The sequence below is a fragment of the Galleria mellonella genome, unplaced genomic scaffold, assembly GCF_026898425.1.
Source record: "Galleria mellonella isolate WM207_F2 unplaced genomic scaffold, CSIRO_AGI_GalMel_v1 utg65, whole genome shotgun sequence".
Classification (NCBI taxonomy): domain Eukaryota; kingdom Metazoa; phylum Arthropoda; class Insecta; order Lepidoptera; family Pyralidae; genus Galleria; species Galleria mellonella.
In genome coordinates, this window is record NW_026442138.1 from 12,377,215 (window position 1) to 12,393,590 (window position 16,376).

The 16,376-nt window shown below is 35.1% G+C and overlaps 1 protein-coding gene across 1 annotated transcript in view; it reads right to left on the reverse strand.

Annotated features, from left to right (window-relative positions):
• LOC113514026 (hemicentin-2) overlaps window positions 1–16,376 on the reverse strand; it is a 449,165-nt gene that overhangs the window by 25,175 nt on the left and 407,614 nt on the right. The window contains exons 4-5 of the mRNA XM_052900467.1: window positions 13,288–13,496; window positions 3,282–3,392 (exon numbers count right to left, since the gene is read on the reverse strand). Coding sequence (XP_052756427.1) covers window positions 3,282–3,392; window positions 13,288–13,496 — 320 coding nt within the window. The remainder of the gene's footprint in view (window positions 1–3,281; window positions 3,393–13,287; window positions 13,497–16,376) is intronic.

Consider the following 16,376-nt stretch of genomic DNA (forward strand, 5'->3'; position numbering starts at 1 on the left):
ACGATATTACTACGGGAGACGCCGCGAGATGCGTCTAGTTTTTATGCACATTGGAAGATTGGACTACAAGCTAAGAGTTTATTTAATGGAAAATGGTAACCGTTGTCTGTAGACACAAACAGAATATCGTAGAATACCTACACTGTGGTGCGTCTTTCATGCATTGCCATGTCTGAGGGTTTTTTTTTAATTGATGATAATGGAATGGTAACCCCACCCGCGCTATCGGTGTACACCGACGGGGCACCAGTGAAAAATGATAGGTGAGGAGATGAAGCAGGCCAGTTAGCCCATCGTGACAAATTCAACAAGAATTGTTCACGATGGTTTCCAGGGGGAACCACGTGGAGGTCGACCTGATAGGGCATATTGCTAGCAATGGGGCTGTCAAACTCCATTACTAACAATCCCTTTCCCCCCCATGTCTGAGGGTTAAGGTGATATATCTCAATACTCTGTAATGTTACTGCCATGTTCCGAATAGAAACATGATGATGATGACATCAGCTGTGAATTGTCCACTGCTGAACGTAGGCCTTCCTATTGTGGAATCATGCTAGTGGTTGCCATACTTGACAAGCAGGTTGGCAACTGCAGTTAAGCTCAGATGGTGTTTTGAGAGAGATGCTCCTGCCTATCCCTCGACCATTCAATAAAAACGTAGCTAGATAGATAGATACTCTTTATTATTTCCCTCAAAAGATTACAATAGTAAACTTATTATAATTATAAATAATTACAAGAAATAATCACAGTGAGAAAACAATGGGCGACTTTATCGCTAAAAGCGATCTCTTCCAGCCAACCTTTGGATGGAGAGGAGTAATTATAAACAGTTTGATTGGAGACACGATGAAAACCCTATTATTTCTAAATTCCATATTTACATAGTCATCAAATAAAATTTCCCAACGTAAAAAAAAAAATAACGCTGTTCGTTAATTTATAATCAAAGGAGTTTTAAAAGAGTTTTATCCATAAGAATAAATAAAACTGGGAGAAACGACACTCGTGTATTTTCCTTTGTGAGTGCACTGACGCCGATAAAATGTACTCCACTTTCTTTCACTCAACTAGGGTTGTCACAAATTTATACTGATTTAATAAATTATTTTGTCATTTACAAGTAACACAAGATTTTGTTGCACAAAATAAACACTGATATCAATCATAGCTAAACCAATTATATTGATTTAAAAATCAGATCACTAAACCGATTTTGGTGAATTTTCTATGAAACCAATCTGAAAGTATTTAAGCCCCGGAAAACTTTTTCGAGGCAAAGCCGAACATGACCAAATTTGATACTTTTCTAAAAATTTAAATTAAACTTCCAAATAAAAAATAATTATTCAAATCTGTTTATAAACGACGGAGTTATGAGAGATAACATAAAAAAAAATACAAGCTAATTGAGAACGTTCTTCTTTTTCAATCGATTGATAAAGCTATTATTAGTAAACCGTTTATTCCTATGGATTATTGATTTATACACATGTGGAACTCGATTCATTTTGAACACAATGCTTTACATATTTATTTTTTTTATTTATTTATTAGAACAATCAACAAGACATCCACTATGATCACATTTTATATTTCCAGCAAATAGTTCGAGTACATAGTGTTGGTTTAATTTCTGGTTATTTACTGGTACATGGCATGCATTATTTATTTAGAAGAAAAGGAATAATTTATTTATTTTAACCAAAATATATTTTTTTTATACAACTTAGAATGGCAAACAAGCTGACGGCCCACCTGATGGAAAGTGGTAACCGTCGCCTATAGACATGAGCAGTACCATGGACATTACAGAGTATAATATAAAAATATGACGTGCATGAATATACAGGTATGCTTGATAATTACTTATTTCATAATAAAGGGATTGATTATTTATTTCCTTATTTTTACAACACAGGAGGCAAACGTGCATGCGGTTCACTTGGCGGTAAGTGACTACCGCCGCCCATGATCACCAACAACACCAGAGGCGTTGCAGGCGTTGTGTTGTCGGCCTTTTAAAAAGGAATATGCTCTTTTCTTGAAGGTTACGATGTCGTATCGGTTCGGAAATTTTTTAAAGACGATTAATTTAAAACTCTTTCCTATTAAAATGTTCTAAACGAACAGCAGACATAAATGTATCGAGTTTTACAAATATGTACATATATGAATTTTTTGCCATAACATACATAGAAATTTATAACTATCGCCTCTGGATATAACACCACAGAATCCGTGCCTATTTCACAATCCTCGTGGCAGTAAGCTGATGTCTCTGTATCCAGTAATTTCACTTTCTGTTTCGAAAATTGTAAAATGCAATATTTTATTAGGACATTTCAGTCCTAATTAGATTTATCGTGACAGATATACGTTAGATACACAAATTAGGTTACATACAGACCGACCGCGGTACGTTTTCCACCGTAATAAATTCAGTCTGGTGAAAATTAATTAATTTCTCTCTCACGATACATAATTCGTCGAATGCCATTTTGAATTTAAAACAGGATGAGAAGGGTTCACGACGAGTTTTTACAGTACAATTTCCGTGTCAATGTACTTATGTGCGTACGTAATGAGGGTGTTAAATATATTAATTTATGGGCTCCAACTTCGTTTTCGTTTGCCGACACTTTTAATTTTTAGAAAAGTATCAATTTTGATCATGCTCGGCTTTGCCTCGAAAAAGTTTTCCGGGGCTTAAAAGTTTGAGTCTAATTTATTTTCTAATTATGAATTTTCCCTGTTTAATCAATAAAGTGGAATATTTTTTAATTTAAGGCAAGGTAACATTAATTGTAACGGGATTTAAAGGCTTAATTACATGGGAATTAAATTATTTATATTTATTTATTTATTATACACAAGAAATATACAAGATGAATACACTGGACCTCGCACTAGGCGAACCTATGTCACGGGAGTCCATAAGGGATTACCATGACACAGTGTTTTACAAATATAGATCACTGAGCCGATTTTACTTTAATTTGTATGTACATGGTGGACTTCAAATCGGATGTTCTCTACAAGTTAACCATTGGACAAATGAAGCATTAAAAAAATAAGGGAATATTATTATAAATTATTCATATATTATTCATATATAATAGATTAATAACTGGAGAAAGCTAATGAGGTTTATTTGAATCGAAGCATTTGGCGTTCCATTGTTTCTGCCTACCCTAATGGGAGACAGGCGTAACCGATATATATGTATCTAATACAATACATATATTTATATATAATAAAATTAATTAAAAACTTACCTCCCGAAACGTCACACTTGAGTGTGAACGTATCTCCTTCCACATAAGGCCCCACTATGGCTTGCTTCACATCGCCTCTGTCATCGATGATTACCATCTTGCTGGGTGGTACTGTGAACAAAACATGTAATTTAATATGTACCTATAAGTAAGATTATAATTTACAAGATGGCGATTAAAAATTGCTGGCTAGTAGGTTTATTTTTTATTACATAAAAAAGGAAAAGTAAAACAAATGGTTAAAACAAAAAGAATACTATATTAGGAAAGTTATAATTATATATATGTTTTTATATAAATAGGAATGTATTTATATATTTTTATATAGAATACCTGGAAGAGATCGCTTTTATATTTAGCGATATTATCGCCTATTATTTTTTCAGTGTGATCATTTCTTTTATTGGTATGTGTCTATAATAAGTTCTAATATAGAACTTATGTCTATAATCGCCGTGTGGTCCCGGCATAGAATGGGCCTCCCCTTTCCCTTGGGTATCGTAAAAAGCGACTTAGGGAACTTAATGGTCAAGGGATAGGCTGCAACGTCCCTCTTAATACATCTCTAAAAGCCTAACTGCGGTTATCAACCCGCCCTCGGCCTCTCTCAGTCGCCTCTTACGACACCCACGGGAAAGGAAGGGGTGGCCCATTCTATGCTGGGGCACACATGGCGGCTTATTCTAAGTTTATATAAACGAATTTAGTGTTATATTAACTAAAAACGCATTGCCCACTAATGTTTCTGATTACCCCATCCAGGGATTCCAGTCGTTAGTATATTTATTTTATTATTAAACTACTAAATATGATAAAATACTTCATCGTTTTATCTATTTTATTAAGCAAAGTATGGTCAAACGAATTATAGGTAAAAAAGAAATAAAATTTTATACAGTTATTATCATTTAACGAATCGGCTAATTTTATTCATAGCGAATGAATATAGATAAAAATCCACTCAAATTACCCTTCCCTGATTTTGCTGATCGAAATGATAATAGCAAACCCCGGCTGTATCAGGGCTATTGGTAATGAGCTCCGTGTAATTTCATGGGTTTTTGTACTTATTAATTTCTCTGAAGCCTCATTCTAATTCCTCTGAACGTGGAACTATACTTTAAACGAGGTTTCTTTTAAAATTATTAATAAATGTTGTACATTTTTTGCATAGATTTTATTTATTCATTATTTAATTATTATTTTTTATGCAACTTAGAATGGCAAACAAGCTGAAGGCTCACCTGATGGAAAATGTAACCGTCGCCTATAGACATGAGCAGTACCATGGACATAACAGAGTATACTGTTTCGCCAATGGTACCCCCCTACGTTGCCATTCCCGAGGACCAAGGTGTTTTTTTTTAATGGATGATAATGGAACGCTAACCCCACCCGTGCTATCGGTATACACTGGCGGGGCACCAGTGAAGGATGATGTTCACGATGGTTTCCAGGGGGAACCACATTATATTCTATTCTATTGTATAATATGAAAATACAGTATACTCATTTATTTATTTATTTATTTATTCATTCATTCAATTATCCAAATCCGTTTATAACTGACAGAGTTATGAGGTAACAAATATAAAAAAAAAATACAATCAAATGGAGAATCTCCTTCAATTCGAAGTCGACTGAAAACGAAACGTTTATCGATTTACCCAATACATATAAAATGTTTACTGATACAACCGTCGTTTAATTCGAAAAGAAAAATAATAATACGTTCATGAGAAATTACGTAGCGTCTCATAATAAATTGCCAAAGTCTGTCCCGAAAAAAGATTAAAAGCCTACATAAAAGTACTGTTCGTAAAAAGGCTTATTATGGACAAGATGAGTTCATAAATGATAAAGATGGTCTAGTCTAGTCATAAATTAAACATGAAACGTTCTAGGGACTCTATTATTCTATAGAACTACAATATAATACTAATGTATTGAATTTATTCCATAAAATAGACATAGTCACTTCTTCTATTCTATTAATATCTTTATAGTTTACTATAACTCTTGAACGATCATTTTCAATTATTAATAAGTGATTCATATAAGTTAGTTAATTGTACATATTTAGAAGAAGAAGAAGAAAGAAACTTTATTCTACAGAAATGTGCGACTACATCCACACAGGGGTTAAAAAAAATATATTAAGAATTATAACAACGAAACTACACACAATATTTATATATAAAAAAAGAATATAAAATAAAAAAAAGGAAAAAAAACCAATTCGTATAATAACAGTTTCATCCAAAATTATTGCCATGTGGTCCCGGTATAGAATAGGCCATCCCTTCCTTTCCCTACCTTTAACTGTCCACTTCTGAACATAAGCCTTCCTCTTGGGGAGTTTTACCAATAGTTGCCATACTTGGCAGGCGGATTGGCAACCCCAGTTAGGCTTTAGAGATGTTTTATGAGTGACGCTGCTGCCCATCCCTCGCCATCTCTTAGTCGATTCTTACGACACCTACGGGATAGAAAGGGATGGCCTATTCTATGCCCGGACCACACGGCCAATTGCAATGTATTAAATAGCAACAAATTGTGTTTGTAGTAACTTTAAGTAACTAACACACAGCTTTGTTCGTGTAAACTAAAATCATTTCATCATAGTCGTAGAATACTGACGGATCTTTATATGTAATATTCGTCAGATCCGTCAGTATTCTACGACTATGACGATTTGTTTACGTAGAATGTCAGCCATAGATCATATAGTATGAAAGTCGATGTATCTTAATGTAAAAATTTGGATATTTTTTTTTATATTAGTATAGACTGAAAAACAACTATGTAGATACATATATATGAACGGTCATCTTCTGATAGCTATGTTGGTATGATAACAATGGCAAAAGGATGTAATAGGAAAGGGAGAAATGCGAAAACGAAAGCTTACGTTTAACAGGTATTTTAGTTGTATGAAACGGGCCCTCCAAAGGCTTGGCTACTTTAATTAAAACCTTCTCCTCATAAAATTCGGTTGTTGTTGACGCAAAGTCGATACAAGATATTGAAAACCTTTTAGAAATCGAGATTGTAGGAATGGGATATTAAACGAAATTAATTTGAAAGTCATCATATTGAATTTTGGAGCAAAACCCAACAAGGGCTTAGCAAATTTAATGGGTATATTGGTAAGTTCAAGGAGATATTGGGGATCGATTGGATTCCACTTGGAAAAGTTTTTTATGTAAATTTTAGTATAACGAAGTATTAGAGGCCAAGTTAAAAGTATACACTGTCAACGGGTTTAAATGACTAGATTCATCCAACTAAAAATGGAATATTTTCTGAGACAGGAAGCAGTCTGAAGTTGGTAGATTACTTTAGGATGTCGTAAATGGAGGCTAGGGAATAAATACACTAGGATAAGACAAAAGTCCTTACTAACATTATAAACGTAAAAACGAGTTTGTTTATTTGCTTGTTTAACAACATAAGCAATTACTATGAAATTTGGTATACTAGTAGAATGAAGAAGGACATAGGAAACTTTTATCCTGATCAGTGAATATATATCCTGGTAGTGGGAACGAACGGATAAAAGTTAAAAATAAATCTCCATAACAACTCGTTTGACTAGCACGAAAAAAGTAGGCTAGTATACTTCATTTAAAAAGATAAATGGAGGTACCAAAAGTTAAGAATAAAGAAGAATAGTAAAATGTAACTAAAATATATGCTCAGTTTTTCTGTAGTGCAATGCTTCTAAAAAGTAAAGAAGGTTTTACCATTTGACTGTGGAACCCGAGAATTTATATTGTACACATAAATACTACCTATCTAGATCATAAGCAATAGCAATATTGGTCCGCTTTTTCAACCAACGAAAAACAAAGGAGCCTATCTTATAGGTCCTTGTTTCTGATAACTAAAGGGACAAGATACTTCTTTGACGATAAACTTGTACAAAGGCTTCAGGCCGTAGAATAAATATTATGGAACGTGCCAACTCGACTTTTGTATCGCTATCTTCATTTTACACGTGCGTGCCGAATTAATATAAACTGTAATAATTTGTTAACCGAGTTTCTGCTCGAACAAATTGGAATAGAAACTTGAGTGCAAAAACAGACCTGGCAGAGAAATTTCGCCGGGTTTTGGATTAAAAATAACAAATACCGCCGAGAGAGTTTAAAATATGAAAATTAAATTGTATATTTTTATTACTCTTTATACAACAAATTTAATTATGATGCGCCTTTTGTGCAGTGTTTGTGGAATAAATCTCATTTTTATGTTATTTTTATTTTATAATACAGAAGTTATTTTGCCGTGTAGCTCCGGCATAGAATGGGCTATCCCTTCCTTTCCCGTGGGTGTCGTAAAAGACGGCTTAGGGAACTTACTTATAATAGCCGAGGGATGAGTAGCAGCGTCCCTTTTAAAACATCATCAAACGCCAAACTGCGGTTGCCAGCTCACCTGTCAAGCGTGGCAACGATTAGCAAAATCTCCCCAATGGTAAACTGTGATAAGTAACGATCCCGTTCCTTACGGCAGTCTACAGGAGAGACCCAAGTTCATCAGTGGATACATCATGACTGATATCGTGATCAGAAGGTGGATACAGAAATTATTTCGATGATTGTAGTCTCAGACCAGTCATGTTTACCGAATGTCGGTTGATGCGGATCTCTTAGTATGTGTATATTTATTAGAAGTTCACGCGAATTACGTATCGTTTTTCATGAGCATATTCCCATTGCATCTCGATGCTATTTCCTTCATATTATCTATTCCACACGTTTATTTTAAAGTAAAATATAGCCCATGTTACTCCCAAATAATATAGTATTCTATAAGTGAAAGGATTTTGAAAATCCGCTAACTTTTTGACTTTGTCCATTACAATTAAATCTTGCCTCTTTATAATATTAATTTAAATAGGGGACAGTTGTATTTTTTTGCCTTTTGTCCGTTGTCTTATTTGCTATTACGAGCAGAATAAAAAAATGCTCTTAATGTCGCTCTTAAAGGATCTTACATAATATTATGCCATAAATTATTCTTTATAAATCGCTATTACTCCAATAAGGAAATTGCGAAACATCAAATGAATTGTATCCAACCAATTATGATTTTATGTTCATAGTTGATTTTATTGCTTTTTTTTTTCACTATTTCAATTTTATATTCCTTTTTATATGGATAGATAATTTATTTGCATCACTTACAGCACACAAACAGCAAAAGATACAAAAGCAAAGTGAAAAAACATAAAAAAAAGATACATGTACAAAAGATAAAAAAAAAAATCAAAAATAAAATCAGAATGCATAAAATTAGTAAAAACTCTTTTCTTCATGTGTGTGCCACAGTAATACAAAACGGCCACAATTCAGCTTTTTGCTTTGCCCTAAAAAGAGCAAAACACTGATATTAATACCCGCTTACTGTGTACTTTTTATTATAACACATTATGATTTGTCAATCTTTGTCGGGTGCCCACGATACAGGCTCGCCTAGTGTGGGGCCCATTGTATCTTGTGTTTGTAACTTTGTGTTTTTGTAATAAATTTTTATTTCTATTCTATTGCAGTTTATAAAAGTGGGTAATTTTTTTTTTACAACACAGGGGGCAAACGAGCATGCGGCTCACCTGATGGTAAGTGACTACCGCCGCCCATGATCAGCCACAACACCAGCGGCATTGCAGGTATGCTTCTGGCCTTTTAAAAAAGAATATACTCTTTTCTTGAAGGTTATGTTGTCGTATCGGTTCGGAAATATTGCTACTGGAATTTAATTCCAAGGAATGAATTTCTGTAGATATTTTGTGATATATGAAAATATCATTTCATAATCATGATAATCATCGTCATCCTTATAATGACCGACTAGAACCTTCTTCTGGGCATGGTTCTCAGCTCATGAAAGGAAAATACTAGCTTACTTCTCGTTATGTATTTTGTTTTATTTAAATTAAAGTTTTTTATAATTTTGTTTATAATTATTCTCACTTTTTAAGGTTCCGTACCTACAAAGGAAAAAACGGAATCCTTACTGGATCACTTCGTTGTCCGTCCGTCCGCTTGTCAAGACCTTTTTTCTTAGGAATGTGTGAAGGTATCAAGTTGAAATTAATATCATAGAGTCAGATCTGCAATCTCTTAAAGAAGTGAAAAAATCAAGTTTCTAAATCGACACAATCAAAAGAAACGGTCGTTTGTGTTCCATTTATATTGCATATTTTGACATTCTTAAAGGGAATCAAAACCTATAGGGTTGATCTAGAATCATGAAATTTGGCAAGAAGCAATGTCGTGTAGCACAAGTAAAGGAAAAAATCCGAATACTGCAAATTTGTAGCAGTGTCACAAAAAAATAAAAAACTTTTTGATTTTGTACGGAACCCTCGTTGCGCGAGTTACACTCGCATTTGACCGGCTTTTATATTAAATAGTAACAGTACTCTTATGTATTACACTAGAACGTTATTAATTATACCCGATATATATAAATATAAACCCATAATTGTATATGATATTAAACGTATTCACTATTCATAAAAGAAAGCCTAATAAAAATTACGACGCGACAATTTATTTATTTATTTATTTTACACTTTATTGCACCAAGTAAAAAGAGAAATAACAAATATAGTAAATATTAATGAGAAGTGATACAAAAGGCGGACTTATCGCTAAGCAATCTCTTCCACACAACCTTTGGGTACATTGAGAAAAAGAAATTTTTTTTAAAACAATTTCATTAATGTAATAACATTGCATAATGAATAATTTTGCACTGTGAGAGCAACAATTACCGCTCCCGACATTACCGTTTATAACAAATGTATCCCTATTTTATGGCTTCAAGTGTACAGTAATAAAGGCTCCTTTGTGTTCGGTCCAAGAGTCATACACTTTGTGCATCTAGCTTTGTGTAATCTAATTCACTGCAATGCATTTCTACATCTGAAGATATGCGAGAGGATTGTCCGTTACAGTATGTTGGTATTATATTTATAAGATATATATTTTATATATAATATAAGTATGTATTAATAGAAAATGGTAGTTATTATTATTATTATTATTTCAGCCATAAACTGTCCACTGCTGAACATAAAGTTTGCCAGTAGTTGCCAAACGTGGTAAACGGGTTGGCAACCGCAGTTAGGTTTTTAGAGATTATTTAAAAGGGACGCTGCTACCCATCCCTCGCCTTCCCTTAGTCAATTCTTACGACACCCACGGGAAAGGATGCCACTCCATCCTTCGTCGCCATAAGAAACGGAATTAATTAAGAAACGGTTCCTTATGGCAGTATACAATTTTGGATTTGCCAGTAGCTGCCACGTTTGGTAGGCTAGTAGGCAACCATAGTTAGTTTTGGTGATGTTTGAAGAGCGACGCTGCTACCCATCCCTCGCCTTCTCTTAGTCAACTCTTACGACACCCACGGGAAAGGATGCCACTCCATCCTTCGTCGCCATAAGAAACGGAATTAATTAAGAAACGGTTCCTTATGGCAGTATACAATTTTGGATTTGCCAGTAGCTGCCACGTTTGGTAGGCTAGTAGGCAACCATAGTTAGTTTTGGTGATGTTTGAAGAGCGACGCTGCTACCCATCCCTCGCCTTCTCTTAGTCAACTCTTACGACACCCACGGGAAAGGATGCCACTCCATCCTTCGTCGCCATAAGAAACGGAATTAATTAAGAAACGGTTCCTTATGGCAGTATACAATTTTGGATTTGCCAGTAGCTGCCACGTTTGGTAGGCTAGTAGGCAACCATAGTTAGTTTTGGTGATGTTTGAAGAGCGACGCTGCTACCCATCCCTCGCCTTCTCTTAGTCAACTCTTACGACACCCACGGGAAAGGATGCCACTCCATCCTTCGTCGCCATAAGAAACGGAATTAATTAAGAAACGGTTCCTTATGGCAGTATACAATTTTGGATTTGCCAGTAGCTGCCACGTTTGGTAGGCTAGTAGGCAACCATAGTTAGTTTTGGTGATGTTTGAAGAGCGACGCTGCTGCCCATCCCTCGCCTTCTCTTAGTCAACTCTTACGACACCCACGGGAAAGGATGCCACTCCATCCTTCGTCGCCATAAGAAACGGAATTAATTAAGAAACGGTTCCTTATGGCAGTATACAATTTTGGATTTGCCAGTAGCTGCCACGTTTGGTAGGCTAGTAGGCAACCATAGTTAGTTTTGGTGATGTTTGAAGAGCGATGCTGCTGCCCATTCCTCGACTGTTAAGTTTCCTTAGCTGCTTCTTACGACACTTGCGGGAAAGAAAGAGAGAGAAGCTACTATTGTTTACGAATTGTTCTAAATATGAAAACAAATTATATTATAGAAGGCTATATAATAAAACGGATTATATTGTATAACTAACGTCAAATTGTTTTTTTTTTCTGGCGGTTTTTTTTTCTGAACACCATGTATATGAAATTAATAACTGGCGCGAAAATTGAATAGCTCCTAATAAGCGCCGCTTGTATTTTACTAAGCGGATTTGTTCGCGCCTTTCACTCACATGTTAATTTTTCTCCAATTGGAAAGCGAAGCGGGATTACACAATTTTGTTTTATCCGAACAACAATTTTATTGAATTTTGCATTTTATAACCAATAAAATAAGGTTATTGATTGTTCGCGGAAATGTATTACGGGATCTGTTTGGTTACGGTGTTATTTATTTTGCGCTTTTTTTATTTGATAAATGAAATAGTTTTAATTTTACGTTTTGATAGAATAGTCAATTTAAAATTATTTGGTTTTAGTTCAAGTTACTAGTTCATATAAATGCGTTTTAGTAATAATTGTTTTTAACCGACTTTAAAAAGAGGGAGGTTCTCCATTCGGTTGTAATTTTTTATATTTGTTACTTGATAACTTCGTCAATTGTAAAACGATTTGGAAATACATCTAATAAATAATTCTTAGAATTTACGATACAATTCAAATGAAATATTCGTCACATTATCTAATTATATACCTATAGTTTAAAAAAATGAAATATAATATTTACACGTACACACGCACACGCACACGCATTCATACATACACACACTCACACACGTACGCATTCATGCACCTACTAATACGTACTCGCGGGGGGAAAGGAATTGTTAGTAATGGAGTCTGAGAATCGCATTGCTAGCAATATACCCAACCAGGTCGACCTCCTCGCGGTTCCCCCTGGAAACTATCATGGTTAATTCCTGATGAATCATCATGATGGGCTAACTGGCCTGTTTTCATTCTCATCGATCACCCTTCACTGGTGCACCGCTAGCGTATCCCGTTAGCGCAGGCGGGGTTACCATACCATTTTCACATATCAAAAAAAAACACGCACTAGCTCACCTTTCACTCGCCCTCTCACCCATACTAGTACATACACGTAGATTATAAAAATTTTCTAATTCCATTTATTAACTTGTATGATGTCCTTGAGTTTGGAGCCTGGTGATCTGTAAGACGGGTAATCCTAGTACCGCCACCAGTATCTCACAAAGATTGTTTTAAATTGTAACCTATATGCTGTAAATTTTATTATGTTGTTATTTTTGTGAGAGAAATGAATATATATTTTACTTTACTTATTTATTTAACTTCATGTACATAATAAAGGTACACATGGCGGACATAGCGCTTCAGCTGCCCGCTAACGACATGCTTTCTAATTGTATTGGGTTGACTAGAAGAGATCTCTATCAGAGATAAGTCCACTCTTGTTCACAACATTTATAAATGCAGGACAAAGAGAGAACATGATAGCGGTTGTTGACTTTTAAGTAAATATAATATTTTAAAACGTATTTGTTTTACTATTGCAAACTATATTCTCAAAGAGAATAAATGATTGAATGAATAAACATTTATTTGCCTACAAATATAATTATTAATGGAACTATAAGCGTTTGCTAATTATTTAATTGCCGGATCATGTATGTGCTTAATTTATTTAGGTCCATACACGATCCGGCCGTTGAGTTTCAGATAAATAAGTTAATCGGATTACTTACCAATTACGGTGAGGTTAACTCTTGAATTTCTCGTCTGGGCCTGTTTGAAGTCCACCCGACATCTGTACACTCCCTGGTCCGATGCCTTCACCCTGTCCACGCCTAGTTCTGCTGGCTTTCTCTCAGGCAGGAAGTAGGCTCTTGATGCGAAAACGCTCTCGTCTGACCAGCGTTCAGCTACTCCAAAGTCTCGTTCTCTCGCGTCTACACTGTGTACAAAATTATAATCTCTGTATAGAAAGAAATACTTTTATTCAAGTTAACTTAGAATTAAGCATTTTTTAATAATCATTTTTTCATTATTTTAACCTACCTACAATATAATAAAAGTCTACATTTAACTAGCGGTTTTCCATGGGGTTGTTGGCATAATTTTTTTTATGCAACTTAGAATAGCAAACAAGATGACGGCCCACAGTACCGTGGACATAACAGAGTATATTGTTCCGCCCATGATATTTTTCTGTACTTTGTAAATTCACTGCCATATCCCACCCATCAAACCGAAACACAGGTATATTTTACATATATTTAGGTGAGCGCAATTTCTTAGTAGAAACACTACAACTATACTGTTTTCTCTATTTATTGTACGCACGCTGCCCGCTGGTAATTAATGCTCTTTTCCACTCCGGATACGTTGGAAGGGAATTCTTACAGAGTTTGTCTATTGTACATCTTTATTCAAAATAAATTATAACTATGTACTCTTTGTATGTAAATAAGTTTACCAGAGGGAGCTTTGTACAAAAGTCGATTGCTTGGTACCTCTGTCCCATTCGTGTTTCAACCGTGAAGCAGTTGTGTTTGCATGGCTGTGTTTCGATTTGAAGGGTGAGATATGGCGTGAATTTACTGGGTACAGAGGAATAACACCTGACTCCTCAGGAATGGCAACGCATGGGGGGTATCATGGGCGAAACAGTATACTCTGTTATGTCCATGGTACTGCTCATGTCTATAGGCGACGGTTGCCACTTTCCATCAGGTGGGCCGTCAGTTTGTTTGCCATTCTAAGTTGTATAAAAAAGAATAGTCATTATTTTTTATTAAAATATGTAGTTGCATAATGTAAATGAAACACGCCTACACAAAAGACAATGTAGACACTGTTCGTTTAAAATAAAACCATCTAACAGTGTTACTGGCTGTGACGTTCATGAAACTCCGTTTGAAAAATAAAGTGGAATATTTTAATTAAAATGCTTTTACAATAGCGAACGAACGACAAAGTATGCGTCTTATTACTTTTATTCACTCAGTGTAATGTAAATATTATGGTAAATGCCTTTTTTGTTCGTTTCTTTGTAAAATAACAGTTTGATATTTTACAAAAATGTTACGATTGAAATTATATTATTGGTTATGTCTCTACGTATTTATATAAAAATGAATTTTATTTGTACTTTGTTTAGATTCAAAGTAAGTTTTAAAATAGTTAGACTGCTTTTTATTAGAAGATGTTCTTTAAAAAGCCTCGTCAATGTTATTAAATCAAGTCACGGACGAAAAATTTTTAAACTTGCCTACATTTTTTTTGAATGCACTTGACATTTTCACCAAGTCTGAACCAACTTTGATATGTTTTTTGTAATCGATAGACTCAATTTAAATGAAATTGCGTTTTTGAATCAAATCGTATATAAGCATAAGTATATGTATTCAATTTAATTCAAATTCGATTGAATGGTTATTCGATGGTCATTCTATCCGTTGATACAATGTTTCGATTTGCTCCCGATTCGATTGGATATTATTTCGATGAATGTTTTTATTTGCATATACCCGTGTTTGATGTTGTTTAAATCGAATTCCAATTCGACTGAATGTTCGATTAGATATGATTATTACTATACAAGCCTTTAACTGTCCACTGCTGGACATAAGCCTTTCCCATAAGGGGAGTTTATTTCTTACAACACAGGGGGCAAACGAGCATGCTGCTCACCTGATGGTAAGTGACTACCGCCGCCCATGGTCACCCACAATACCTACGGCATTGCAGGTGTGCTGCCGGCTTTTTAAAAAGGAATATGCTCTTTTCTTGAAGGTTATGTTGTCGTATCGGTTCAGAAATACTGCTGCTGAAAGTTGATTCCAAAGAGTGGTTGTGCATGGGAGAAAGTGCCTTGAAAAAGTGCCCTTGCATTGCGTGGGAGTTTTGCCAGTAGTTGCCACGCTTGGCAGGCGGGTTGGCAACCGCAGTTAGGTATTTAGAGATGTTTTAACAAGAACGCTGCTGCCCATCTCTCGTCCGATATCGATTAGATATATATCTGATGAATTCCGATATGATTTTAATTAAATCACAAATCGATTGAACGATCGATCGATTGACGTTCGATTTGACTTATATTCGATGTGATTTCGATTTGATCCCATTTCAGTTACAAAATTTATCCGACAGACCATATGAAAGTAGTAAGTGAAATTCGCAATTCGAAATTATTCCTTCATTAATGACAGTAATTTGCAGCGTACAAATACAAGCTTCGTACATATAATTATGCTCGTTATAAATATTGTTTGTATGATAAATTAAACGTTTCCCTGTTGACTGATGTACCATAGCTCACTAATAATTATTCACCTTGTCTGATATAATACATTTTTATTTTTACTTATTGTTTACTTAGCGGTTTTTTTGATGGAACGGTATCTCCGCTTTCGCTATCGGTGTATGCTGGCGAATTAATTTCTGACGGAAATAACCACGATAGCTTGCAATAATATAAAGTGCCAGATGGAGACTTTGTACAAAAGCTTAGGCATCTTTTTTTATACTACTGACTTATGGTTATGGAATAGGTGATGGAATGAGCTCCCTGCCGAGTTTTCCCAAGAGTCTACAGCATGGAGTTCTTTAAAAGGGGGGTAAAGAGATTTCTTTAGGGTCGGCAACGCACGCGTAATACCTCTGGTATTGCAGGTGTTCATAGGCTACGGCAACCACTTTCCATCAGGTGGGCCGTCGGCTTGTTTGCCATTCTAAGATGCATAAAAGAAATATTGGCCATCCCTTCCTTTCCTGTAGGTATCGTAAGAGGCGACTAAGAGCGAATTTAACGGTTGAAAGATAAGCAGTAGCG